This window comes from Pelodiscus sinensis, chromosome 12 (assembly GCF_049634645.1).
Source record: "Pelodiscus sinensis isolate JC-2024 chromosome 12, ASM4963464v1, whole genome shotgun sequence".
NCBI classification, from domain to species: domain Eukaryota; kingdom Metazoa; phylum Chordata; order Testudines; family Trionychidae; genus Pelodiscus; species Pelodiscus sinensis.
In genome coordinates, this window is record NC_134722.1 from 43,179,133 (window position 1) to 43,205,165 (window position 26,033).

General features: G+C 49.9%; 1 protein-coding gene and 1 long non-coding RNA gene across 3 annotated transcripts in view; one reads left to right on the plus strand and one right to left on the minus strand.

The window, feature by feature from the left end:
* Positions 1–25,545, plus strand: part of PLLP (plasmolipin) — a 35,363-nt gene extending 9,818 nt beyond the window's left edge. For both annotated transcript variants that reach the window (XM_025186386.2, XM_075940380.1), the window contains exons 2-4: positions 16,543–16,716; positions 19,799–19,921; positions 24,826–25,545. In XM_025186386.2, coding sequence (XP_025042171.1) covers positions 16,543–16,716; positions 19,799–19,921; positions 24,826–24,933 — 405 coding nt within the window. In that variant the 3' untranslated portion in view covers positions 24,934–25,545. The remainder of the gene's footprint in view (positions 1–16,542; positions 16,717–19,798; positions 19,922–24,825) is intronic.
* On the minus strand, positions 9,138–12,735 carry LOC142831094 (uncharacterized). Its single transcript, XR_012906763.1, has 3 exons — positions 11,083–12,735; positions 10,350–10,471; positions 9,138–9,583 (listed from the first exon to the last, which is right to left on the minus strand). It is a non-coding gene; the product is annotated as an uncharacterized LOC142831094 (long non-coding RNA).
* Positions 25,546–26,033: the final 488 nt, after the last annotated feature.

The window sequence follows — 26,033 nt, forward strand, 5'->3', positions numbered from 1 at the left end:
CTTTACCCAGATTCCCCTTTTGTCTGTCCGTCCCTCCGCCAGAATCCCTGATACTCGAAACATTTGCCCTTTCGGCCAGCGCGCTCCTTTCAGACAAAGGGGCGACCCCGATGCCACAAATTCTGAGCACTTCTGTGTACTGGGGAATCTTACAGGGCTCCGTGATCGCATTAGGGAAAGGATCAAAGCCAGGTGTTCAGGGAAGCCCTGAGCCTTAAAATACTGGGCTATTCCACAGTATTGGCCTCCAAGAAGTACAGTTGTGAGGGCTTTAACCAGGCTTGGCATTATTGGTTTAAAAAATAGCTAATGAGAGAGCAATATAATAATGATATTTTTAAAAGCTTGACAAAAATTATGCTTGGACATGTAATTGTGGGAGAAAAGTCTACACAAGTCTTAATGGCTTGATTCTCAGCTCACAGTGTGAATCAGGAGTAAGTCCTGTGACCTCAGTGGTGTTTCACTGGAGTAAAATCAAAGTGGCAATGTTTGAATGCCACAGAAAAACTGCAGGCCTGATTTTGGTCTAAATCGGTGCTTCTTTTACACTAGTGCGACTCCTCTGACTCCAGCAAATTACTGCTGATTTGCACCAGGGCCAGAGGAAACAAAACCAGGATTCCAAGCTCCAGGCCAGAGTTGCAACACAGTAACAGAGAAAAACTTGGCCCCAGCATTTTTCATTGTGTTACAGGATGATCCACTCTGTTACAAACTCTGCTATTGTCATGCACCACATCCGCTTTGCATTCCGATTGGAAGGCAGGAAAGGTTGTTTCGTCCAGTGGTACAAGTATCCTTGGGGTACTTGAGAGAAGACTGGGGGGGGGGGGGGTACGTCAACAACTGAAATTTGGAGAAACCTGAATTTTTGTTTTAAGTTTTACAGTGCTTTATTATTTTTGTACTTTTTACACCCACAAATTTCATCGCCCACCTGGCTACGATTAAGTTGTTTAAACAAATGTGTTGCAATGGTAGAAAAAAAATGTGTGTTTGAAAATTGTAGGTACTGGGGGTACTTATACTTTTTTTAAAAGGGGGTACTTTATAAAAAATGGTTGAGAAACACTGGTTATGTCACTAGCATAGTCAAAATGAACTACAGTGGTCTATTGCAGAGCAGGGGACAAGTACCATTGCCGTTTGGCATAGAAGAAAGGGTCACAGCACTTCCAAGCAGACTGGCTGCTGTCTCATGTTTAAAGCACATTTCAGTGTTCGGAGTCTTTTCCTGCAAAGAGCTATAGCTGGAATGTGGTGGAAGCTGGAGGAAAAAAGAATTGCTCTGGTTGGCTTCCCCTGCAAAATAGACACTGGACTCTTTATAATGAACCAGCCACTGCGACCAAATTAGAGACAAAACAAGAAAGACCCCTAATAAAAAGTAGAGTCTCATCATATGACAAGACAAAAGATTGTGTTTGCTCCATATATCAACCAAATGACAAGTACATTTTGTCCTGAAAGATAAGCAGCCCAAAGAAAAGTGTCTCATGAGGAATAAAAGAAAGTGTTACAGAAATGTCATGCTGATAACACCCAATGAAGATCACTCTTGTTGGCATAAGAAACTCCCTCCAACGGGTACTAAATTACACTCAGTCCCTAGACCAGTGGTTCCCAAACTTTTTGGCATCACGCCCCCGTTTTTGATTTTTGAAAAACCCTCATTCCCTCTCCCCCCAAATAGCAGCAAAACTTCTTGAGCAAAAAAAAAAGGGGGGGGGGGGAAGGAACTGAACAAGGCAGCAAAAAAACTTGATGGGGGGGGAGGCTCAGTTGTTTCACGCCTCCCCTGGAATTTCTTCATGCCAGTTGGGGAACCCACACCCGCCTAGACAATCTGATGTGGAATCAAATCAAGAGCCACCTCTGGAAGATCCGTGTGTGAGGAAGTGTGAGTGTCTCTTAATTTGAAAGAGGGCTGTAGTGGTTAGAGATCATAGAATCATAGAATCACAGGACTGGAAGGGACCTCAAGAGGTCATCGAGTCCAGCCCCCCGCCCTCAAGGCAGGAAAGGTCATATCACTCCCCCGTTCATTCCAGTACCTCTGCCAGTGCCCCTTCCCCACAGGCTTTGCACCCACTCTGTTATGTGAATTGGTTCCATTTCCTAGCATCTGTTAGCCTAGAGCTCTTTAAATGCCAGGGGGAACTGTAGGGATAAAAACCATCCATTAAAATGGTTCCTTGGCCATGTGACTATTGTCTTATTACTTGCTCCATCTACACAGGGTCTATTCCATCATACATGCCCCAGCTCCAAATAGAACTTGGTTAGTTACTTCCCAGTTCCCTGGCACTAGCAGGTGCTGCTGATTTTTATTTTACTAAGCTGGCCCTTAAGCCATTCAGGGCTTGGAAGGTCAAAACCAGCAACTTGAACGGCATACAGGAGTGAATGGGCAGCCAGCGTATAATATGCTGCCACCGAAGTGTAATGAAATATGCACCTAGGGATGAAATCGCCACATTCAACAGCAACTTCTGAATGTTCTTCGACAGGCAAAACCAATTAGAGGGGGTGGCCAGACCCTGCCGAGGAGTGGATGTCCAAGCAGCGAGGGACTAAGTGCTTTAGGCTGTGTGGGGGAAAGGAAGGCAATAGACTTCCAAGAGCAGACCCGGGTCCAGCCCTCCCACTTCCCCTGCAGTGCTTGCTCCTGCTACTCAGCATCACTTCCATCCTGAGTGGACTAAGCTGCAACCACCTTGCTCTCACCCTCTCCCACTGTGGGGAAACAGCTACAGTTGTGGAGTTAATGAAATGGTCTCTTTCCGCTGGAGCACCGCCCACACCCTGCTGACAAAATTCATTTGTAAGCCCCCTGTCCTTCTGAACCAGCATCTCGTCTTCCAGCAGCAGGCAATGGCAGGTGCCCCAGAAGGATTGAAGAGAACAGAATCATTAAGTGATCCACCCCCTGTTGTTCATTCCACGCTCCTGGCAAACAGAGGCTAGAGACACCATCCCTGCCCATAATAGCCATTGATGGACTCAACATCTGTGGATTGATCTAGTTCTTTTTTGAACCCTCTTATAGTCTAGATCTTCACAAAATCCTCTGGAAAGGAGTTCCACAGGTTGACCGTATGTTATATGAAGAAATACTTCCTTTGGTTTTTTTAAACCTGCCTATTAATTTCATTTGGTGAGCCCTATTGTTTCTGTTAAGAGAAGGAATAAATAGCACTTCCTTAGGGTATGTCTACACTACCCCGCTATTTCAAACTAGCGGGGTAATGTAGGCATACCGCAATTGCAAATGAAGCCCGGGATTTGAATTTCCCGGGCTTCATTTGCATAAGCCGGGCGCCGCCATTTTTAAATCCCGGCTGGTTCAAACCCCGAGGAGTTCCATGAGGAGTAATGGTAGTTCGAACTAGGAAGCCTAGTTTGAACTACCTAGTTTGTGCCGCGTGTAGCCGCGCGGCACGGGGTTCGAACCAGCCGGGATTTAAAAATGGCGGCGCCTGGTTTATGCAAATGAAGCCCGGGCAATTCAAATCCCGGGCTTCATTTGCAATTGCGGTATGCCTACATTACCCTCCTAGTTCGAAATAGGAGGGTAGTGTAGACATACCCTTATTTACTTTCACTGCACCAGTCGTGATTGTATAAACCTCCATCAAATCCCCCCTTAGTTGTTTCTTTTCCAAGCTGAAAGGTGTCAGTCTTTTAAATCACGTTTCATACAGAATTCCAATTAGAATTTTTACTGCCTTTTTCTGATCCTTTTCCAATTTGAATGTAGCTGTTTTGAGGTGGGGTGCCCAAATCTGCACAGAGTATTCAGATTGTGGGTGTACCATGGATTTCTATAGAGGCAATATGATATTTTCTGTCTATCTATCTATCCTTCCCCTAATGATTCCCAACATTGTTAGGCTTCTTTTGACTGTCGCTGCACAGTGAGTGGATGTTTTCAGGGAACTATCCACAATGACACCAAAATCTCGTTCAGGCATAGATCCAATGAAACCAGACTGAGAAGGGGTCTGGAATACAGAGGGAACTGGAGCTGCCTTGATTTCTCAGGATCTTTTCAGACAGAAGGATTACAAAGTGCTTTGCAGGTCCCATATAGGAACTATTTACTCACCAACAAAATGCAGCCACCTCTGGGCTGGAATGTGGCAGACGTGCACTAGGGATGTAAAATCTTGGTTAATCAGTTAACTGGTTAAATATTAAATTTAATCAGTTAACCAATTCAATGGGGGCTGCTGTGGCTGGGCTGGACCTGCTACAGGCAAGGAATTTCACTGGCCCACGAGTTAACTATAACCGGTGAGCCTCACCTAACTGGGTGATCCTTACGGGTTAACCATTCACATTCCTAATGTGTAGTAGTATTCAGTAATTCTACACAGTAGTTTAGCATAGGAAATAAAGAAGCAGTAGTTATTCAATTGATATGAGAGGAGGAATTTTAAATGGGCAAAAAGAAATTAGGTAAACTGGAAGTTGGCTAGGTCTTTAATCATATCAGAGTGTTTCTGTTGTCATTCCCAGTAGCCCCATTATAATAATAATAAAAAAGCCATGTGGTCTTTTAATCAGCACAGGTGGTTAGAGAACTCAGGCCTTATCTCATTCACAAGACCCAGTCTTCAGTAGCATAGAGCCCTTCACACCAGCCAGGGCATTGCTTCAGTGCTGCCTTAGGGGATTAGGTTTGCCCACCTCTCTTGGGTTTCCCTGTCAATCTCCTATCACACCACTTATCCCACCCCATGCTGCTGAGGTAAATTGGAACTGAGTTTTGAGATTGCGATGAAATGCTGGTGCTGTTCAAACAATAGCAGGGAGCACATCGCCATGTGGCAGCAGTCCAGTATACATGGGGGATGATTTAAATCTAGGTTTCCAGAAGCATAAACGGCCCGATTTTCTAACATATGTCCAGAGAACTGTGCATGCAAAAGTGTGCGTGCAACTGCATGTCTGCTTTGTGTGTGCAAACAGAAACCGTGCATGCAAACAGCCAGTAAGCATGCCCCATCCTGGTGCTCTTCTGTCACATCAGGCACTTGCTTCATGCCCTGGTTTTTCCATGCCATTTCCTCCCACATGTTTTAGAGTATCAGGTCCCCAAACCATTTTTGGGGCCCAGGAAACATCATTCTACAGTGACATCACATTGGCACTGTGCCAAGATGCTGCAACACAAGTGTGACAACCTGGCGTTGCAGCTTGGTCCCAGTGGCCAATGCTTAAAAGGTAGCAGCCATGGGGGGGGGGGGGGGCATGGTGCTGAGCTGCTGTGAAGAAGGTAGGTTAGAGGTGGAGCTAACATGCAGCAAGGCCACTGTTCTGTACTGTCTTCTGCTCTCTGAGCGCCTTGTTAGCAGTTGTTTCTAATGCGTATTTGCAATCACAAGTGCTGGGAAAAAGGAGGCATTGTCCAGACTGAGGCAGGAACAGAGACTCTTGGAACTAGGTCCTTTGTTCTCTAGAAAGACAATGACTTGTGTGTCATAGCAGTACTTTCTCAACAATGAGCAATGAAGACTTACCAAGAGTCCATGGGGGTATATCAGGGCCACAGCCAGCTGCTTTCAGAGGATCATTCTGCTCTATGACAATGGAGGCTTAATGGATTCATAGTCATCCCTCATGCCCATTTATCTCACAACCAGAGCCGAGTCTCAGTCAGGACCCTGGGCCCTATAGGGACATTCCCATGTGAATTTGTGCTCTGCAGCCTCTAATATGGGCTGATCCAAAACCCAGGATCCAATTGTGCTCGAACTTTGGGAATGCTCTGGTCATAGAATCCTAGGGCTGGCAGAGGCCTCAGCAGTCATTGAGTCCAGCCCCCTGCCCCAAGCAGGACCAATCCCAAATAAATCAACCCAGCCAGGGCTTTGTCAAGCTGGGACTTAAAAACCTCTAGGGATGGTGACTCCACTACTTCCCTAGGTAACCAATTCCAATGCTTCACCACCCTCCAAGGGAAATAGTTTTTCCTAATATCCAACTGAGACCTCCCCCACTACAACTTGAGACCATTGCTCCTTGTTCTGCCATCTGTTGCTATTGAGAACAGCCTCTCTACATCGTCTTCGGAAGCTCCCTTCAGGAAGCTGAAGGCTGCTATCAAATCCTCCCTCACTCTTCACTTTTGCAGCCCAAATCCCTCAGCCTCTCCTCGTAGGTCATGTGCTCCAGCTGCCTAATCATTTTTGTTGCCCTCTGCTGGACACTCTTCACTGTATCCACATCTTTTCTGTAATGGGGGACCCAGAACTGGACACAGTACTCCAGATGTGGCCTCACCAGTTCCGAATGAAGGGGAATAATCACTTCTCTAGATCCACTGGAAATGCCCCTCCTAATGCAACCTAATATGCCATTAGCCTTCTTGGCTACAAGGGCGCCCTGTTGACTCATATCCAGCTTCTCATCCACTGTAACCCCGAGGTCCTTTTCTGCAGAACTACTACTTAGCCAATTGGTCCCCAGCCTGTAACAATGCTTGGGATTCTTCCGTCCCAAGTGCAGGACTCTGCACTTGTCCTTGGTGAACCTCATCAGATTTCTTTTGGCCCAATCCTCTAATCTGTCTAGGTCACTGTAGACACTATCCCTGCCCTCCAATGTATCTACCTCTCCCCCTAGCTTAGAGACTCATAGACTCATAGACTTTAAGGTCAGAAGGGACCATTATGATCATCTAGTCTGACCCCCTGCACAGTGCAGGCCACAGAATCTCACCCACCCCTCCCAGAATAATCCTCTCACCTATGTCTCAGATATTGAAGCCTTCAAATACTTTGAAGGCCCCAAGATGCAGAGACTCCTCCAGCTGTGATCTGTGCCCCATGCTACAGAGGAAGGCGAAAAACCTCCAGGGCCTCTGCCAATCTACCCTGGAGGAAAATTCCTTCCTGACTCCAAATATGGCGATCAGCTAAACCCTGAGCATGTGGGAAAGACTCACCAGCCAGACACCCAGAAAGTTCTCTATAGTAACTCCTATCATCCCTCCATTGGCCTATTTACCACTGATAATGAATGGTCATTTAGTTACCAAGATCATGTTCTCAAACCATCCCCTTATGATAGAATCATAGAACTGGACGAGACATCAGAAGGTCGTCAAGTCCAGCCCCCCGCTCTTGGCAGGACCAATCCCATCTAAATCAACCCAGCCAGGGCTTTGTCAAGCCGGGACTTAAACACCTCCAGAGATGGAGATTCCACTACCTCCCTAGGTAACCCATTCCAATGCTTCACTACCCTCCTAGTGAAATAGTTTTTCCTAATATCCAACCTGGACCTCTCCCACCACAACTTGACACCATTGCTCCTTGTTCTGCCATCTGTCACTACTGAGAACAGCCTTTCTCCAGCCTCTTTGGAACCTCCCTTTAGGAAGTTGAAGGCTGCTATCAAGTCCCCCCTCACTCTTCGCTTCTCCAGACTAAACAGACCCAACTCCCTCAGCCTCTCCTCGTAGGTCATATGCTCCAGCCCCCTAATCATTTTGGTTGCCCTCCACTGGACCCTCTCCAATGCGTCCGCATCCTTTTTGTAGTGGGGGGCCCAGAACTGGACACAATATTCCAGATGTGGCCTCACCAATGCCGAAAAAAGGGGAATAATGACATCTCTGGATCTGCTGGCAATGCTCCTCTTAATGCAACCTAATACGCCATTAGCCTTCTTGGCTACAAGGGCACACTGTTGACTCCTATCCAGCTTCTCATCCACTGTAACCCCCAGGTCCTTTTCTGCAGAACTACTACTTAGCTGGTTGGTCCTCAGCTTGTAACTATGCTTGGGATTCTTCCGTCCCAAGTGCAGGACTCTGCACTTGTCCTTGTTGAGGAGTGCAATCCATCCCCTCATCCAGGTGATTAATAAAGATGTTGAACAAAACCAGCCCCAGAACCAATCTTTGGGGCACCCTGCTTGAAACCGGCCACCAACCAGATATCGAGCATTTGATCACAACCCGTTGGGCCTGACAGTCTAGCCAGCTTTCTATCCACCTTACAGTCCATGTATCCAATCCTTAACTTGCTGGCAAGAATTATGTGGGAGACCATATCAAAAGCTTTGCTAAAGGTATATCACATCCACTGACTTTCCCATGTCCACAGAGCCAGTTACCTCGTCATAGAAGCTAATCAGGTTGGTCAGGCACAACTTGCCCTTGGTGAATCCATGCTGACTATTCCTGATCACTTACCTCTCTACCAAGTGCCTCAAAATGGTCCAAATTTTGCTGCTCAGGCCTGTTTCCAGAATGATGTTGCCAAAGGATGTTGTGAAGACCAGGACTTTAACAGGGCTCAAGAAAGAACTTCTTCTGACAGCGCTGAAATTGCCCGGCGCATCTGGAGGTAGCACAGGCCTAGTGGAGCGTCTCATCACTGCAGTGAAAGCTCCAGTTAGTGTTGCGTGGCCTAGGCAGCTGCTTTATCAGGAGTTTGCTCGCACTGCCCTGCGCAGAGCTTGTGTTAAATCATCACTCACCGCATGGGGTAGGGGAATTGCTCGGCAACCCAGGGCTTTTAATGTCAGCCAAAAGACAGACGCAAGGTGGGGGAGGTCACGTCTTACAATGGACCAGTTTCTGGTGGTGGAATAGCGCTCAGCTCACCCACCGCGTCGCTCTCCTGCCCTCAGCTGGCACGGCGGCACCAACACTGCACGTAACCCAGTTGCATAAGTAGGTCCAAAGCCTCTAGCAAAGTCGGATGCTTGGGTGTAAGAATGGGCAGCAGGAAGAGGAGCCAATCTGCTCTTTTCTGACCGGGGAAAAACAACCACCCAACCGTGGCGTGGGCCAAAGGGTTGTGGGCAATGGGAGATTGTGCCTGGAGGTCCTGGGTGCAGGGGAGAATTAAATCAACAGAAGAAATTCCCCAGGAGTTTGATCCCTCAACAAGCGTGGACTATAAACACCTCCCAGCTGAGCTGTGGTTGGGGTCCAGGGCCGCTCTGGACCAGACGGCTCCCACGTGTGTTTGGTCTCTGGTAACTGGCTAGCGGACGGGGCTCATGCTGCTCCTGAGCATCCAGGGTACCAGACGGGGGTATGGCAATGTACACGCTGGGGTTTTGTTGCTGAGGTCGCAGCTGGCCTGGGGGGCTCAGGAGCATTGCTCCATGGACGGGCAGTTCCGCTGCCATCACGGCTGGGGAGACGAGTCGGCTGCCCCGATACATTGGCCAGTGAGCAGCAGGCAGCCGTTGAAGTGAAGGGGCCGGAAGGTGCTGCTCTGAGGGTTGCCAGTTTTGGATAGAAATATTCCAGGAGGCAAGTTAATCTTCCATTCCTGGAGCCTTCAGGCAGTCCTGCAGGGCTGGCCTCCCTTGCTGCCACGGAGCGGTCTGGGGACACTGGCCAGGCTGGACGCCCAGTGGCCAGCCACTGCTGGGAGGGAGCTGCATGGAGCAGCCACCATTTTGCTTTGGGGCACCATCTGCATGATCAGCTCTGGCGATAAACATCAGGCTCCGCTCCCACCTCTAGCTGCTGGCCGGGGGAGAAGCTGCTTGTACCTTTTCCCGGCTAGCGCGTCCTGGTCTCCACTAGCCACGTCTGGCAAAGAGCCCCCTGCAAGGAGGGGAAGGAGAAGAGAGGCCCTGCAACTTTACTGCTCCCCACCCTCAGCTCTTTGGGTCCCCTGCTCTCAGAAACAATTCCCAGGCCGGCTGAGCCATGCGCTGTGGGGAGAGGGAATGCTTGTGCACATATAATAAGTGTGCCTGCCTGGGCTGTGCACACTTGAGCACGCACACATAGGTGTGCACCTGTACGGACGTGTGCATGAATACGGGGGCAGAGCAGTAAGCAGGCAGCTTCTCCCCTCTGGCAGCACTCTTGAAGGCCGGGGGCTCGCTCCTCTTCCGAGAAGCGGCAGAGGCTGAGCTGACTTGGACAAAGGAGCAGGACACAGATGATGTGCTCCCAGGCTGCCCCCAGGAGGAGGGGAGACAATGGGACCTGAGTCCCCAGAGAGGGATTGTGTTTCCTGGCAGGGCAGGCGCAGTGTTCGCTGGCACAGGGATAACCATGGAAACAGCTGGGAACAGGTGGCTGGCCTGGGAGCTGGGTGGCAGCGCATTGCTCAGTCCCAATGTGCACACAGGAGCTCTGGAGGCAAATACACAGACATTGCTGAGGCTTTGGTGGGTGCCCCGAGATGTTCCCCAGTGACGCTGGGGCATGGCCAACCCAGCATCGCTGTAATAACAACGGGGCCTGAGTTGCGAAGTTCGGGTGCAGGCCCGAGCCAGCCTAAAGTTTAGGAGAGTTCAGATCTGCGCTTTGGGCTCCTCTGTGCTAACAAGTCTCCCAGCAAGTAGTGAGAGGAACTGACCTGGCTCCCAGGTGTCTGGATTTTGACTGGAAAATCCGGCTGAAAATGGCACTTGGCAGTGTCTGATCAGTAGAGTTGCCAGGAGTCCGGTATTCACCCGGACAATCGAGCATTTTCGCCTCCTGTCCAGTAAAAAAAAAAAAAATCAGAAAATACCGGACACCTAAAGGCTGTGTCTAGACTGGCCAGTTTTTCCGGAAAATCAGCCGCTTTTCCGGAAAAACTTGCCAGCTGTCTACACTGGCTGCTTGAATTTCCGCAAAAGCACTGACTTCCTCCTGTAAGAAATCAGTGCCTTTTGCAGAAATACTATGCTGCTCCCGTTCGGGCAAAAGTCCCTTTTGCACAAAACTTTTGCGCAAGAGGGCCAGTGTAGACAGCACAGATTTGTTTTGTGCAAAAAAGCCCCACTCACGAAAATGGCGATCGGGGCTTTTTTGCAGAAAAGTGCGTCTAGATTGGCCACAGACGCTTTTCTGCAAAAAGTGCTTTTGAGGAAAAGCGTCCGTGCCAATCTAGACACTCTGTTCCGAAAATGCTTTTAACGGAAAAGTTTTCCGTTAAAAGCATTTCCGGAAAATCATGCCAGTCTAGACGTAGCCAAAATGTCCGGTATTTTCTGATTTTTTTTCCCCATCCAGGAGGTGAAAATACCGGATACCAGGCAACCATAGCGCCCAGGCCCAAGCCTCCCTGGGCCCCGACACCCCCGGCCCCCGCACTCCATGCTTACCTGGTTCCGCAGGGAAGCTAAGTTCTGGCTTGAACAAGAACACAAAATGGCCACCGGCAAAAAGCCTAAAGACCAAGGGGTAGCAGTGCCTCCCCTGGGTCTTAGTGCTCAACCGCTCCCCTGGTCCTACCCCTATTCTAACTGCACTCTGAAAGGGGCCATGCTGTCTTAATGCTGTTTTATTTATTTATTTATTTATTTATTGCTTAATAAGTCTTGGTGTCCTTTTTTTTTTTTTTGTTCAACAACTTTGGTCTTCTCCCCTCATTGCTTTTTTTTTCCTCAACAGAATTTTTTCCCTGGTGGGTTTTTTTTGAGGGGGGCCATGTTCGGTATTTTTGGTTCAACCATCTAGCAACCCTACCAATTAGAAACAGCAACCGGACCCCAAAAGCCCAGCAGCCACCTGCAGAAGCAGGGGCGACATGTAGGGGGGACATGCAGGGCCAGATGGCCCTGCTGGGGTGGGGAGAGGTGCTTTGTCCTCCTCCCACTGCTGTCTCCGCCACTTCCTACAGCCAGGCTCTCCCTTGTGCAGGCAACTGCCAGGCTGGCTGGGCAGTTGGGCTGTCACGTGACCCTTCTGCTCCCTGCTTAAGCCAGGATGCCAGGGTGACAGGCTGAGTGTGCTGGATACATGTGCAGAAGGGATGGGACCTCTTAATGGTCTCTCTAATTTTTCCATCTGTGTGCAGAATCAATTTTGTTATGTGCACCAAGGCATATGCAGATGTGCACCATCAATAGAAACCCACGCTGTGGGCAATCTGCTAACCAGCAGGGTGGGGTTTGAATCTCTTCTCTCTCTCCCAAGCACACAGCTTGCAGGGAGTACTGGGGACCACCCGCTTCTCCCAACGGCTGCTTTGCTCTGGGTCAGCGTGAGAGCCCAGTACGGCAGCTGGGCTACCTGAGAAAGTGGCATCTGGCTGCCCTCCCCCTCGCCCTGCCCTGCCCCGCCCTGCCCGGCCCGAGTACCAGAGACAGGCACTGAGCATGCTGGGGAGCAGGGGCAGTGGGAGGAGAGAGCCTCGCCCCACAGGTACCTGTGCGGTGGGGAGTGTGGGGCAGTCCATGGGCTGGGCGCAGAGTGGGGGAGGGGAAGAGGAATGAGCAGAGGGTGGGGCCTTGCGGGAGGAGTAGAGGCAGGGCTTCAGGGGAGGAGGTGGAGCAGGGGCACTCAATTTCCTTAAATTTGGAAAGTTGGCCACCCTCCTCCCAGTTGCATTGACATCAGTGGTGCAGAACAGTTCACCATCCCACCGGGGACTGTTCGATTAGCAGCAGCAGGACGGAACGGTCAGACCTGCAGGGCTCTAGTGACCAGTAACACAGGAGAGTGTCAGCGCACAACAGCTGTTTATACTCTGAGCTGGATGCACGAGTGCTCCCCAAGCCTGGCAAACACGGGCAAGCAGGAGCTGTTATGGGTTGGACCTCGCTGGTCCTGGACCCTTGGGACCTAACAGCCCCCAAATGAGGGGCTTTGCCAGACCAGGAAAGGTCCCTCCCCTCGTGGCCGTGCTGCCACCAGGCTAGGGGTCAGCCTGCCCCCACTGCTGCCTCAGCCCCCTGGGGCTCTCCCCGGCCCTGCTGCTGCCTGGGCCAGAGCTGTGCAGTCAGGGCAGAGCTCCACAGCCGGCTGGCTCCAGAGCTCTGCAGCCGGGGCGGAGGGATGGGGCTGGAGCTCTGTGGCCCAGGCCAGAGCTCCCTGGCTGTCACTGGGGCTGGAGTTCCCTGGCCTCTGGAGCCAGAACATGGTTGAAATTCCACAGCCAGGAACGGGGCCAGAGCGCCCTGGCTGCCAGAGGTCCACGGCGTGTGGCCAGACTAGAGCTCCCTGGCCACGGGATCCCAGGGAGCTCCGCTGGGGCGAGAACTTCCTGTGATGCCACCCATCCATCTCCCCTCTCCACACACACACTTTGGGCTCCCGGCTGTGTCACCAGCGCCCATTATGGCGCTCCTGCCTTGCCGCCAGACCATCCTCTTCCTGGGCTCTGTGTCCAGGAATGGCTGTGGTCCATGCTGGACCACAGAAGTTGCTAGATCAGGGAGTATTTGTTTTGCGGGGATGCCTAGAGAATCCATCGGTTTTGTTCTGCTTGTGCAGTACCTGACATAATGGTGTCTTGGTCACTGATTAGGGCTCTTAGGCACGGTGGTAGTACAAAGAATAAGAGTGCAAGGTGCTGGGCATAGATGAGATGGTCCCTGTCTCTAAGAGGTTGCACTCTTAATAAAAAGTGAAAAGGGAAACTGAGGCACAGAGGGGCAACATGACTCACCCCAGGTCACTCACCAGGTGGGTGGCAGAGCCAGAAATACAGCCCAGGAAGTATGGCGGCTGCAGACAGAATTACAACTCATTGGAAAGTGAAAGCATGGTTCAGATGTGAAACAGCTGGTCAGCAGGTGTGTCCAGGTTATGAGCTATTGAACAGCTGTTGCCTCTGCATGAAGGGCTCCTCTCTGCGGTGTTTATTATACTCATCCCTTCTTAACTTCTTCTGTCCAGCTTTTATTTTTCCCTTGTCCCAATTCTTCTCTGTTTGCTTTATTATTCAGTGAGTAATTAGTGTGACTAATATTTGGCCGACAGGTATAGCCCCTTTGTGTTCTACCTGCCTTACGTCGCTTGGTGACTGTATTTACCCATGTCTCAGGAGGGTCATTTCAAAATGGTGCAAGGTGTTGTGCTACTGTAGTACGTAAAGCTCTAAATAAAACAGCTAAATTCTCCTGCCCTGTGACCGGTCACTGAGCTCAGCTGCTGCCTTCCCCAAGATATAAAAGCCGAGCTGGTGGGAAGACAGGGCGTTTGGAATTCTCTCCCCACGGACAGTCAAATTAAACTAATTCTGAGCACTCGGCACCCATAGACCTCAGCCTGGCTAAGCACTACTAGCACTATTGACAGAAGGGGAAACTGAGGCACGGAGCAGTGGAAGTGACTGGTCTGTATCATGCAGTCAGTGGCACAGATGGGAGAAGGACTGTGGTCTCCTGATGCCAAGGGCAGTGGATAATCTCCTTAGCCTGGGCCCACGCTTTAAACTGCCCCCTCCCCCAGCTTCCCATGGTTCTCTTATCACCATGGGCGTTGGCGTATGTATTGCCTGTTCCTGCTTATTACTCATCAAGGCAGGTCTGGGGCAAGTGCCGCCGGCAATGCCTGTGACGTGGCCCAAGCCTGGCAGCCGTGCCTAGTGCTGACATACCCAACCATGGTTTCCATTGCCCTAGGCAGATCCCTAGTTCAGCCGGTACGGAGGCAGATCTCAGCCCTCTCTGCCCTGGGGGGATGATCCTGGCCAGCTCCCTTACTGTGGGGAGGCCCGTGTTCAGGATGGTTTGTCTGGGGGTCTGGCACTGCTCCTGGTCACTAGGATTAGCTCTCAAGGTGCAGGCCCCCGCCCGGCGTTAGCAGGCCAGTCCTCTGTCTCACTCTCTGGGCTGCAGCTCCCCTCTCGCTCCAGGACGCTCCACATCTTCTCTGTGACAGAGCCCTCCAGCTCGCTCACGCTGTGTTCTCCTTTGGGGGGCCAGTCCCCGGCAGTTCCCTTGCACTGCCTCTGGTCTATCCCGCCCCCCCGAGGCTGGCCTACCTCCAGGTTCCAGTCCGGGGACCCTCAGGGATTCCTCCCTCTGCTTGCACAGCTCCTTCCCTGGACTGAATCTGGCACACTGGGTCCCTTTCTCTCTGTGTGGGCACCAGCAGCAAACTCTCCTCCCAGGAACAGCGGGGGACTGGCTCCCTGAAACCCCCAAGCTTCCTTTCTCAGCAGCCCTGTGTAGGCCCCTGGCTCCCTGCCTCTCCTTGCGCTCAGGAACCTCTCTCCAACCAGCAGCCTCTGGCCTAAAGCTCCCCAGTTTGCAGCATAATTAACAGATTGGGCCTACGGTCTTGCAGGGCTAGTGTGGGGCACTCACCCCTCCCTTCCCCCCCCTTTCCTTCCACAGCCCATGGCTCCATAGTCTTTCCAGCCTTTTCTTCCTCATAGTAGTGCTCCCCACCGATTACTGTGCAAGACTTTCCAGGAAGTCCCTGGCTCTTCAGAGGCTATTCCTGCAGGGCCTTTGGCTAACCCGTTTCCGCATTCCATTGCTCCCTGTGTTTACAGTTCTTTAGCGTAGGACACACACCCTGCTCACAAGGAGTGTCCAAGCCACGTCAGACAAGCCACACACAAGACAACAGGTCATGGGAGGGAGGAGGCAGGATCCCTCCAGATAAGACCAAAACGCAGGATGGGACTGCTGAGCAGCAGCTGGTTTTAGGGAGGAATTTGGAGGAGAGAGGGTGGATGAAGGGAGGGGCAGTGTTCTAGGCCCTAGGATGGTGGGGGTTAGACTGGGGGAAACAGAACCAGGGCAGAGTAGAGGGACTGCTTGAAAAGGGAAGCAAGAGCAGATAGGGCATGTTACCTGGGCCTAGTGAGGAGCGGGTGGGCTGAGATCCCTGGCTAGGAAGTGCTATGTCAATATCAGCCATTGTTACTAGTAATTATTCTGATGAGTAACAGCAATCAATAATTCCCCCTCTCCCCCCGGAATCTCAGGGCCCTGACAGAAAAAAGCAAGGCCAGCCTTACCCGGATGGAGGACGCTCGTTCCATTAGAAAAACCCAGCCAACCCCCCAGCAGTGCAGTAATCACTGCCAGTGTCTATAAACGATTGTGAGGAACCAAAGCAGGGAAGAGGCCTGGGAAAGTGCTGTGCCCATTACGGGGCGTGTCACACAATGACCATGCATCCAGCTTCCCTGGGGTCTCATCAACCCAAAACACATCACGGGAGGTGCCGTCCTCCCTAAAGGACTGCCAAGAGATGGCAGATGTGAATGGCAACCTGTAAAGGGGGATACAGTTGTGCGTTTGTACCATTGTACCAGTCTTTGTGCTATTTGAATAAGGACTCAAAAAGGGTGTTTCTTGTTTTTGTTTTTTGGGGGTTTTGGGGTTTCTTTTACATTAGAAATTGAAAGTCTTCCTGAAAAATGCTATGAACTGCTTGTAGGGTTATAGCTTCACAGCTACCAGGCAATTAAACCCGATTAATCAAGAGGGAAAGAGATTTACAGTCAGGCTTATCGGTCTCAGTTCTTTTTTGTTAACACACCATTTAACTCAAATGCCTAAGCAAACAGTTGGGAGACAGATCTCTTTGCTAAAGAGAAGGCATCCCCACCCCATCAAGTAAGAAAGCTAACAAGCCATATTCTGAGGTCTGGGAAAAGTTCTCCAGCAAAACTGGGGAAAGCGTAGGCTTGACATTCCAGAGACATGTATCTAGAAAAGAAACCAAAAGTGCTTAAAAACAATACATTTGATAAAGTTCATTAAGGGAGGGCTGGACCCTGCTCTCATTGACATCAATGGCAAATGTCCCTGAGGGAAGACTTATAAAGATTTCTTTGTTTCCTTTGCATTGATCATGTTTTCCTTTCTGTTCCTCAGGCATTTGGCTTGCTGGTGTGGGCGCTCATCGCAAGTACGGCCTACCAAAACATTCCAGCATTCGGCTGGGTGATGTTTGTAGCCATCTTCTTCTGGCTGGTAACAGTCATTCTGTTTGTGACGTATCTACTGCAGCTGCAGATGAAGCTCTACATGATCCCTTGGCCTCTTGTGGTAAGCCCGTGTCGCTGGGGATGCCTGGTGTATTTCACAGGGGAAATCATTCCGTGTCAAATGATCTTAGGGGGCTGACAATTCCATACATAGGGTTGCCAGATGGTTTAACAAAAAATACAACTCCCCCCCCCAAAAAAAAAACACCGGGGAAAAATTCTGTTGAGATTAAAAAAAAGGGGGAGACAAAATTTGTTGAGGGTGGTGGAATCTCCCTCTCTGGAGATATTTAAGAACAGGTTAGATAGACATCTGTCAGGGATGGTGTAGACGGAGCTTGGTCCTGCCTTGAGGGCGGGGGGCTGAACTCGATGACTTCTCGAGGTCCCTTCCAGTCCTATGATTCTATGAAAAAGCTCGGCATGGCGTCTTTAAGAAATGCTTTGCTTCTGAGGCTTTTTGGCCCTAACAAGCTGCCAGCGGCTGCCCACCATTTTGCCTCCCTACGCTGAGCCAGACATCTCCCCTGCGGAACCTGGTAAGCACCTGGGGTTTTCACCTCCTGGGCGGGAAGGAATCAGGAAATACCAGATATTTTAGGTGTCCGGTATTTTCTGAATTTTTTTACTGGACAGGAGGCAAAAATACCGGATTGTCCGGCTCAGTTCCAGACCCCTGGCAACCCTACATCCAAGCACCTTTGCTAAAGAGCTGCTGGTGCAACACTAAGCCAAGCCCTGCTCTCAGACCTGAAGAAGAGCTCTGCATATAGCTTGGCTCTTACCAGTGCTCCCTGCCCATAGAAGGGAGTAGGGTTGCCAGGTGTCCGGTATTTTCTGAATTTTTTCACCAGACAGGAGGCGAAAATACCGGACACCTGGCAACCCTACACACACTCAGCAACCGGGCCTAGCCCTTGGGCCCCCCTTCTGAGCCCCCCGGACCACCCGCTTACCTGGTTCTGCAGGGAAGCCTTCTTCTGGCTTGATCAGGAAAACAAGATGGCAGCTGGCAAAAAGCTTTTCTTAAAGGGGCCATTCTGTTTTATTTTTATTGCTTAACAGAATTTTTTCCCCAGTGGGTTTTTTGGGGTGGGGGATGGAGGGGTGGTGTTCAGTATTTTTAGTTAAACCATCTGGCAACCCTAGAAGGGAGCCTAGATCACAAAACATCTGAGTCCAGTCCAGCTCCACTCCCCACAGCCCGATTACACTGCTCAGAGCAGGTGGGGGTCAGGCCCTGTATGGCTACTACCAAGAGCCACCAAGCTGGGAATGACAGGGGAGGCATCAGAGCCTGCTCTGCAAAGCAGCCACCTGCTACCCAAAGGAGAGAGGCAGACCCCAGGGCAACAGAATAGCAGAGCAGGGGGCATGGCCACGGGGAACTCTGAACTCAGCCAGTAGGCGTGGGTAGGAAGGTGACTCCCCCATAGCCAGGTCTTTGGGTGTCCCAGTGGGAAGAAGCAGAAATTCCACCCCAGTCGGTTTTGGCTGAGCGCCCATGGGAGGTGCCTAAACGCAACCACATTGAACTGGCGTGGGAGTTCTGATGATACAAGGAATGCAGGACAGGGTCCCAGAATAAAAAAGTAACATGTCCAGGCAATAGTACAAAAAGGGCTGGGCCATTTAGCTCAAAGCCTGGGAACGAACTAGTCTGGCCCATATAAGGCTGCATGGAGTGCTCCTGTCTTCGAAGCTCAGGCTGATTCCATGGGCAGCATTAGGGGGTTTTATTTCCAGTGCAGTTCCCAGAATTCCTTCTTTTAACAAACCCCATTTGTTACTGCACCCACTCCATGACCAAAGTGGGAAAGATACGCTGCCCTGTTAGTTATCCACCGGCGTAGTCACTACTTACTCCAAAGTGGCTCTGTTTGTGCCTGACATTCGTCATGTTCACAAATATTCTCCCTTCACTAGCTCTTTAGTTTTCTTCTGTATGCTGCTGAGTCACGGGACTTTTAAGACTCCCCGAAAGCTGCATTATGTCTGGGATTCCACAGATCCCCCTGCAAAAATCCAGACCTGATTAGAAACATCACTTTAACCCTACAACCAAGTTTTCAGACACTTCTGACATGAGGATATAGGCCACGCTTTACTTGTTATTGCAACTCAGCACTGAGCACAAGCAAAGGATTCATTTGAATGCAGCAATCGATTTGTGCATAACACACCTGACACCTCGGGCTCAAGGAAAGCTCCACACTTCAGATATTTAGACCATCACAAGAACACCTAGGCATAATAGGCCTGTTCAGAATGTAATGCTGCTTCTGTGTCCTTCCCCATGCACAAGGGGGGTTTCTGGTGTGGCTATCAGAAGTGAAGCAGCTGAAGTGTTGATAATTAAAAGTAGACATCCAATTGAGATGCCCAGAGGAAGCTTGCCTCTTTTTATCGCTGTTTCAGTCTGAGTGCAAACTCAGTCTGAGGACAGTGCAGGCAGTATTAGACATTTCACATGCAGAAGGACTAGAAACATTTTGGGGCCAGTGTTCTGGGAAGAAGAACTACAGAAAGAATCTGTTAGCTTACTACCTGCAGAGAGGTACCAGTTTAACAATAAGTTATTTTTAAATGTATCTGATTAAACATATGTAAAAAGCTCAGGCAGCTGCTACCTCTTGCAGTATTTGTTTTCCCTTTAAGAACTTGCATGTAAATATGGGGATATTTTGAGATTTTTTTTAAGTGAGTTTCTAGCTCTCATGGTTTCAGGAAAAAGGGTGAAAAATGTGCTCTCCAAGGGCTCAAAAGCTAGAAGGCAAAGCAAAAGACCCCAACCATGGATCTAAAAAATCCCACAAGTTGGAGCCTATAGTGTTTGCAGCATAGCCATGAACGTCACCAGCTTGTAGTATGACTCTGTAACACGATAATAGTCTCGTCAGCTCAGGCAAAACGGAGCTGCATTATGCTTCTGCCAGCTGCTACACAGAGCTCCGAGAGCGTCATCAAAATCTCAGTAGAGTCGTGGGGAAACCTGGCCTTGCCCATCTCTTTGAGAATGGGCTTGTCCAACCTAAGATCTTTGCAAAACTCTCGGGATACTACAGCTAGGAGCAGAGCCAAGACTCAGGAAGAAAAGGAAGTAGATTGGTGCTTTTGTATAAAACCTCTTTTTCTTTCCGTAGTTAGTGATCTTCAACGCAGCTGCAACTGTCCTGTATGTGACTGCTTTTATTACCTGCTCTGCCGCCGTTCAGCCTTCATCAGTCGGGAATCCTGGGGACTACAATAAAAGAGCTGCTGCATCAGTAAGTACAGAACATGCGGGGTCCCCTGTTTTTCATATTGTCTCTGCTAGGGGATCCTTCGCCTAAGCCTTGTATCTGCTGCACAATTAATTCAACCGCCATTGGGTCGACTTACAGTCGCTGCTGCCGTTGCTGTGTTTTTTCATGTCCACACAGTCCTTCTGCCAGTGGAGCGCGTCTTAATCAGGAGTGCTCCCACTGGCAGCAGAGGGTCAGCGTGGGGTGCTCTCAGCTGGGCCCCGACTGCTCGGCGCTGGGGACACTGCATTGCCCTAATTACATCAACCTGTTTCTTGTGGAGGTGGAATTCCAGCCCATGTCAGTCGCACGCAACGCTGTAATGTAGACACAGTCGGGTGGATGCAAGCTGCCTTACATAGATTTCACTGGCCCTAGACACCTAATGACGCTCTTTCCGCCTGAGCGCCAAAGGAAGCAGGAAAAGCAGTGAGCCTGTAAGATGAGTGAAAGCGACCCAGCTGGAGAGGACAGTGATGTGCTTCCTGGCTGGTGTGTTCCCTTCACAGTCTGTGGCCAAAACACTTGGCTCTCCGGGACAAAGGCTCTCTGGTTTCAAGGTGCAGACCCAAAGCAAAGGAGAGCAGTCAGTGTAAAACCCCATCCACACTGACCAGGGAAGCTGTTAGCACCTGTCCAGCGAGGTGCGCTGCCTCAGAGCAGGGCTGCTGGCAACACGGGTCTGTGCTGGGGACAGGGAGCCCTGCCATCAGCTGACCTCCTCTTACCACGGCACCACCTTCCCTTCAATTCCACGTCAGTGGCATCTCAGGGCTTGCAGCTTCCACACAGCACACCCAGGTGAGCCTCTCCCTGGCTCTTTGGCATCTCGCTTTGCTTGCCTCTCTTTGTACTCTGCCAGGATCATCTCCATCCACCTGCTGGCCAAACACAGCTTCCTCATGCTGTGCAGCACCATGCCCACTGCCTTTCAAAATGCCAGCCTCCTTGCCGTTCGTCCCATTCTCCCATGGCTGCCTCCGTGCTGTTCAGCATTCTCCTGCCCACGCGCACCAGATCACTGGTCTCTTGCAAATTCCTGCTCAAGCCCAACTTCTGCTGTGATGCCTACAAGAAATCAGCCAGCTAATGATGGTTCAGTGGCAGAACAGCTGAGGTCCATGCAAAATGTACAATAAAATCCAGACAAAGCTACTAATCATCCCCCTTCCCCCCGCCCATGATGGTGCTACAGGTTTCCCTTTCCCGCATCCTTTAGCTCTTTGTCTTGAAGACTAAGCTCTCCAGGGCAGCAACCCAATGGTCTCATGCTTGGACCATACTTAGCTCATCACGCAGGCGCAACTGCAACATACCTGTCTGCCAAGCCCGGTACAGCTTGCCTCTTTGGCTGGATCACCCAGCTGCAAGTGCGGTGCATTTGGCCTGCCAAAGAATCCTAGGGCTGGCAGAGACCTCAGGAGTCATCAAGTCCAGCCCCCTGCCCAAAGCAGAACCAGCCCCAAGTGAATCAACCCAGCCAGGACTTTGTCAAGCCAGAACTTAAACACCTCTAGGGATGGAGATTCCACCCCCTCCCTAGGGAACCCATTCCAGTGCTTCACCACCCTCCTAGGGAAATAGTTTCACCCTCCTAATATCAAGCCTAGACCTCCCCCACTGTAACTTGAAACCATTGCTCCTTGTTTTGCCATCCATTGCCACTGAGAACAGCCTCTCTCCATCCTCCTTGGAACCTCCCCTCAGGTAGTTGAAGGCTGCTATCAAATCCCCCCTCGCTGTTCCCTTCTGTAGATTAAACAAGCCCAAATCCCTCATCCTCTCCTCATAGGTCATGTGCTCCAGTCCCCTAATCATTTTTCTTGCCCTCCGCAGGACCTTTTCCAGTGCAATCACATCCTTTCTGTAATGGGGCCCCCAGAACTGGACGCAATACTCCAGATGTGGCCTCACCAGTGCTGAATAAAAGGGAATAATGACATCTCTGGATCTGCTGGCAATGCTCCTCCTAATGCACCCTAATATGCCATTAGCCTTCGTGGCTACAAGGGCACCCTGTTGGCTCATATCCAGCTTTACATCCACTGTAACACCCAGGTCCTTGTCTGCCAAACTGCTGCCTAGCCAGTCGGTCCCCAGCCTGTAACAATGCTTGGGATTCTTCCGTCCCAAGTGCTGGACTGTGTACGTGTCCTTGTTGAACCTCAACAGCTTTCTTTTGGCCCAGTTCTCCAATTCACTCTGGACCCTGTCTCTACTCTCCAGAGTATCTACCTCTCCCCCTAACTTAGTGTCATCTGCAAACTTGCTGAGGGTGCAATCCATCCCCTCATCCAGGTCATTAATAAAGATGTTGAACAAAACTGGCCCTAGAACCGATCCTTATGGCATTCCACTTGAAACCAACCGCTAACCTGACATTGAACTGTTGATCACTACCCATTGGGCCCAACAACCTAGCCAGCTTTCTATCCATACTCTCTTAACTTGCTGGCAAGAATATTGTGGGAGACTTTATCAAAAGCTTTGCTAAAGTCAAGGTTTAGCACATCCACTAATTTCCCCATGTCCACAGAGCCAGTTACCTTGTCATAGGAGCATAACTTGCCCTTGGTGAATCCATGTTGACTATTGCTGATCACTATCCCCTCTTCCAACTGCTTCAAAATGGATTCCTTGAGGATCCCCTCCAGGATTTTTCCTGGGACTGAGGTAAGCCTGACTGGTCTGTAGTTCCCTGGATTGTCCTCCTTCCCCCCCCCCCCCTTTTTTTTTTTTTTTTTTTTTAAAGATGGGCACTACATTTGCCTTTTTCCAGTCATCCAGGATCTCCCTGATCTCCGTGGCTGCGTCTAGACTGGCATGATTTTCCAGAAATGCTTTTAACGGAAAAGTTTTCTGTTAAAAGCATTTTCGGAACAGAGCATCTAGATTGGCACGGACGCTTTTCCACAAAAGCACTCTTTGCGGAAAGCATCTGTGCCAATCTAGACGCGCTTTTCTGCAAAAAAGCCCCGATCGCCATTTTCGCGAGTGGGGCTTTTTTTCACAAAACAAATCTGAGCTGTCTACACTGGCCCTTTTGCGCAAAAGGGACTTTTGCCTGAACGGGAGCAGAATAGTATTTCCACAAGAAGCACTGATTTCAGACAGTAGGAAGTCAGTGCTTTTGCAGAAATTCAAGCGGCCAGTGTAGACAGCTGGCAAGTTTTTCTGGAAAAGCGGCTGATTTTCCGGAATAACTGGCCAGTCTAGACACAGCCCATGAGTTTTCAAAGATAATGGCCAATAGCTTTGCAATCACATCAGCCAACTCCCTCAGCACCCTTGAGTACATAAATCCATGGCGCCAGATCTATTGTATGTCCAATTTTTCTAAATAGTTCTTAACCTCTTCTTTCTCTGCCGAGGGCTTCTCTCCTCCTTTCCATACTGTGTTGCCTAGTGCAGTAGTCTGGGAGCTGCCCGTGTCTGCAAAAACAGAGGCAAAAAAAGCATTGAGTACTTCAGCTTTTCCCACATCATCTGTCACTAGGCTACCCTTCTCCAGTAAGGGTCCTACATCCTTCCTGATCACCCTCTTATTGCTACCGTGCCTGTAGAAACCTTTCTTGTTACCCGTCACATCCCTTGCTGGCTGCAATTCCAATTGCACTTTGGCCTTCTTGATTACACCCTGGCATGCTCGAGTGATATATTTATCCTCCTTCCTGGTCATCTGTCCAAGTGTCCACTTCTTGTCAGCTTCCTTATTTGTTTATGCTCACTAAGGATTTCACTGCTAAGCCAAGCTGGCCACCTACCATGCTGCTCCTCTTCTCAGGCCTCACATCCCTATTTCTCCCATAACTTCCAATCTTTTTTCTCTCTCATCTTACACCTGGAAAAAAATGGGTTCCTTAGCACGAGTGAGGCCAAAACAGATTGAAAATCATGCTGCAGCTTAGGAAAGAGCCTAGGTAACACAACTGTGTAGCTTAGAGTCCCACCTTGGGAAAAGACCACCCTCCCACTTCTGATAGGTCTCATTGCTATGGCCAGCAAAGGCTGGTAGAACGCTCCATGGCCATGGTGTGTGGTGTTATTAAAGGGTTTAAACCACTCTGTTATAGCATGGTAGATGGATGCCCCAAGGGACTCTTCAGAGAGGCTGTTGAGCCCCACCCAGCTAGGAATCTCAGCTCCAGGAGTGGCCATTTCTCAAGGGGGGGTCTCTTGTTTTTTTGGAACTTTGGCCCAGAGTCTCAAAGGCATTTAGGTGCCTAATTCTCATTACTGGACCCCATGCAGATCCAGGATCAAAATAAGCAGCTTTCAGACACACTTTGTGGCTCCTGTTTCTCACCTGTGCTGCACACGTCGGTGGTGCTACTAGATGAAGTCTGGTAGAGGGGGACAGGTTCCATCTCTCTGAAAGGAGTTTTTGCATTGTGAGATTCTGTGCACGTTTAAGCCACATGGCTCCCCACACTTCATGAACAGGAAAGGATTGCGCCTCAGTGACTCCCTTAGGTGACACTGACGCTGCTGTAGCCCAGCCATAGTGGGTGGGGGCGGGAGGGCGTTCCAGCCCAGTGGGCTAGACTGTATCTTCCCATTTAATCAGTTAACTGCTTAAATTCAATGTTTACCCAGTTAACTAACTAAATGGGATTTTACAGCCCTAGCGGGCACCGCGTAAAGTAACTCGCCTGAGCTCCTGTAACGAGGCAGTGGTGGAGACAGGGATATCTGCCTTTCTTGCCTCGGCAATTTCTGGACTTGCACGAGACTGGGCATCCATCACACCAGGCAGCTGCTGCTCTGCTAGCTAAATGAGGGCCAGGGGTTCTTTGAGCACTGTGCTGGGCAGTGCTAGCATCAAGCATTAATAATACTCTGCTGCAGATAAACTAACAGAGCGTTGTTGTGTTGCTCTCTTTCAGTTCTTTGCCTGCATTGTGATGATAGCCTATGGGGCAAGCGCTTTCCTCAGCTTCCAGGAATGGAAAGGATTTGGCAGCAATGCAGCTACCAGTCAAGTGACCAACTAACCACCCCAAACACTGGGTCTCTTGAAGTCAGCTTAAAGCTAATGGATCGGGTGAGAGGGCTCAGTGGATGTGTATTGAGGGAAGGGGCCTCTCACTCAGATCAATGTAGGTCAGTACTGGCTGAAAATGATTACTGGCCAACAGCTGTTTGGTGGCCTACATGGGGGCTGACACATGGTCTGTTAATCAGTCTTACTGTGGAAAAGTACCCCCAGCACAAACCTCACCTCAGTTGGCATCCTTGAATGGTGAAAGTCTAACTTGGGAAACTGAAGTCCCTGGAATTAGTCTCTTCATGTCAAAGTAGCTTAGGGGAAGTGTATCCTTGGCCTGCCTATGGGGAGGCAGTTCTGCTGTGCAGAGGACTTCAGTCACCAGGGCTGGCCAATCCAGCACAGTTCACTGGCAGCAAATTCACTAAAAAGCAAACCAAACGCTCCCCTAGCCACCTGCAACTCTAATGTGGAAATAATGTAAAATTAACCCTTTGGGCGGAGTGGTGGCAGAGCTGTGGGAATGGAAGCTAGATAATGGTATGAGACTGCAACTGTTTTATTGATTTCTAAAATTTGAAGTACAAGTTATGTTTTAAAATAAATCTTTCTAAATCCAGCTGTTTGTCAAGGAAGTTTAGTGGAAACTTGCTTCTCTCCTGAAAAAGCCACTGTGAGGTAAAACTTGTAGCGATATGGAAAGCAAAGTGATTTCACTTGCACAGTAAAGCAGTACTCACTGTGAGGGCCCTGTAGATCCTCTTGTTGACCTCCTGTAGATCACAGGACACCAGGACCATCCTGCATCTGCCCAGAATCTGGTCTCAAATGTACAGCTACCAAATGTATTGGGTTTGTCCAGTTCTTCTTTACTATTTAAATGTAGGGTGAAGCCAAAGGTTTGTCATGCTTTGTACTTTAAGACAGAGAAGTCAGTAGGAATTTTGCTATTGACTTCAATATTTGGGTGAAATCCTGGTCCCATGGAACGAGGGAGAAGAATCAGATCATTAAGGCTGCAGGTGATCTCCAAAAAAAGATAACACTGTGGTTGATCTGGCAATGACGAGATGGAACCACAGCCCCAGCTGGGGAAAACTGAAGTAA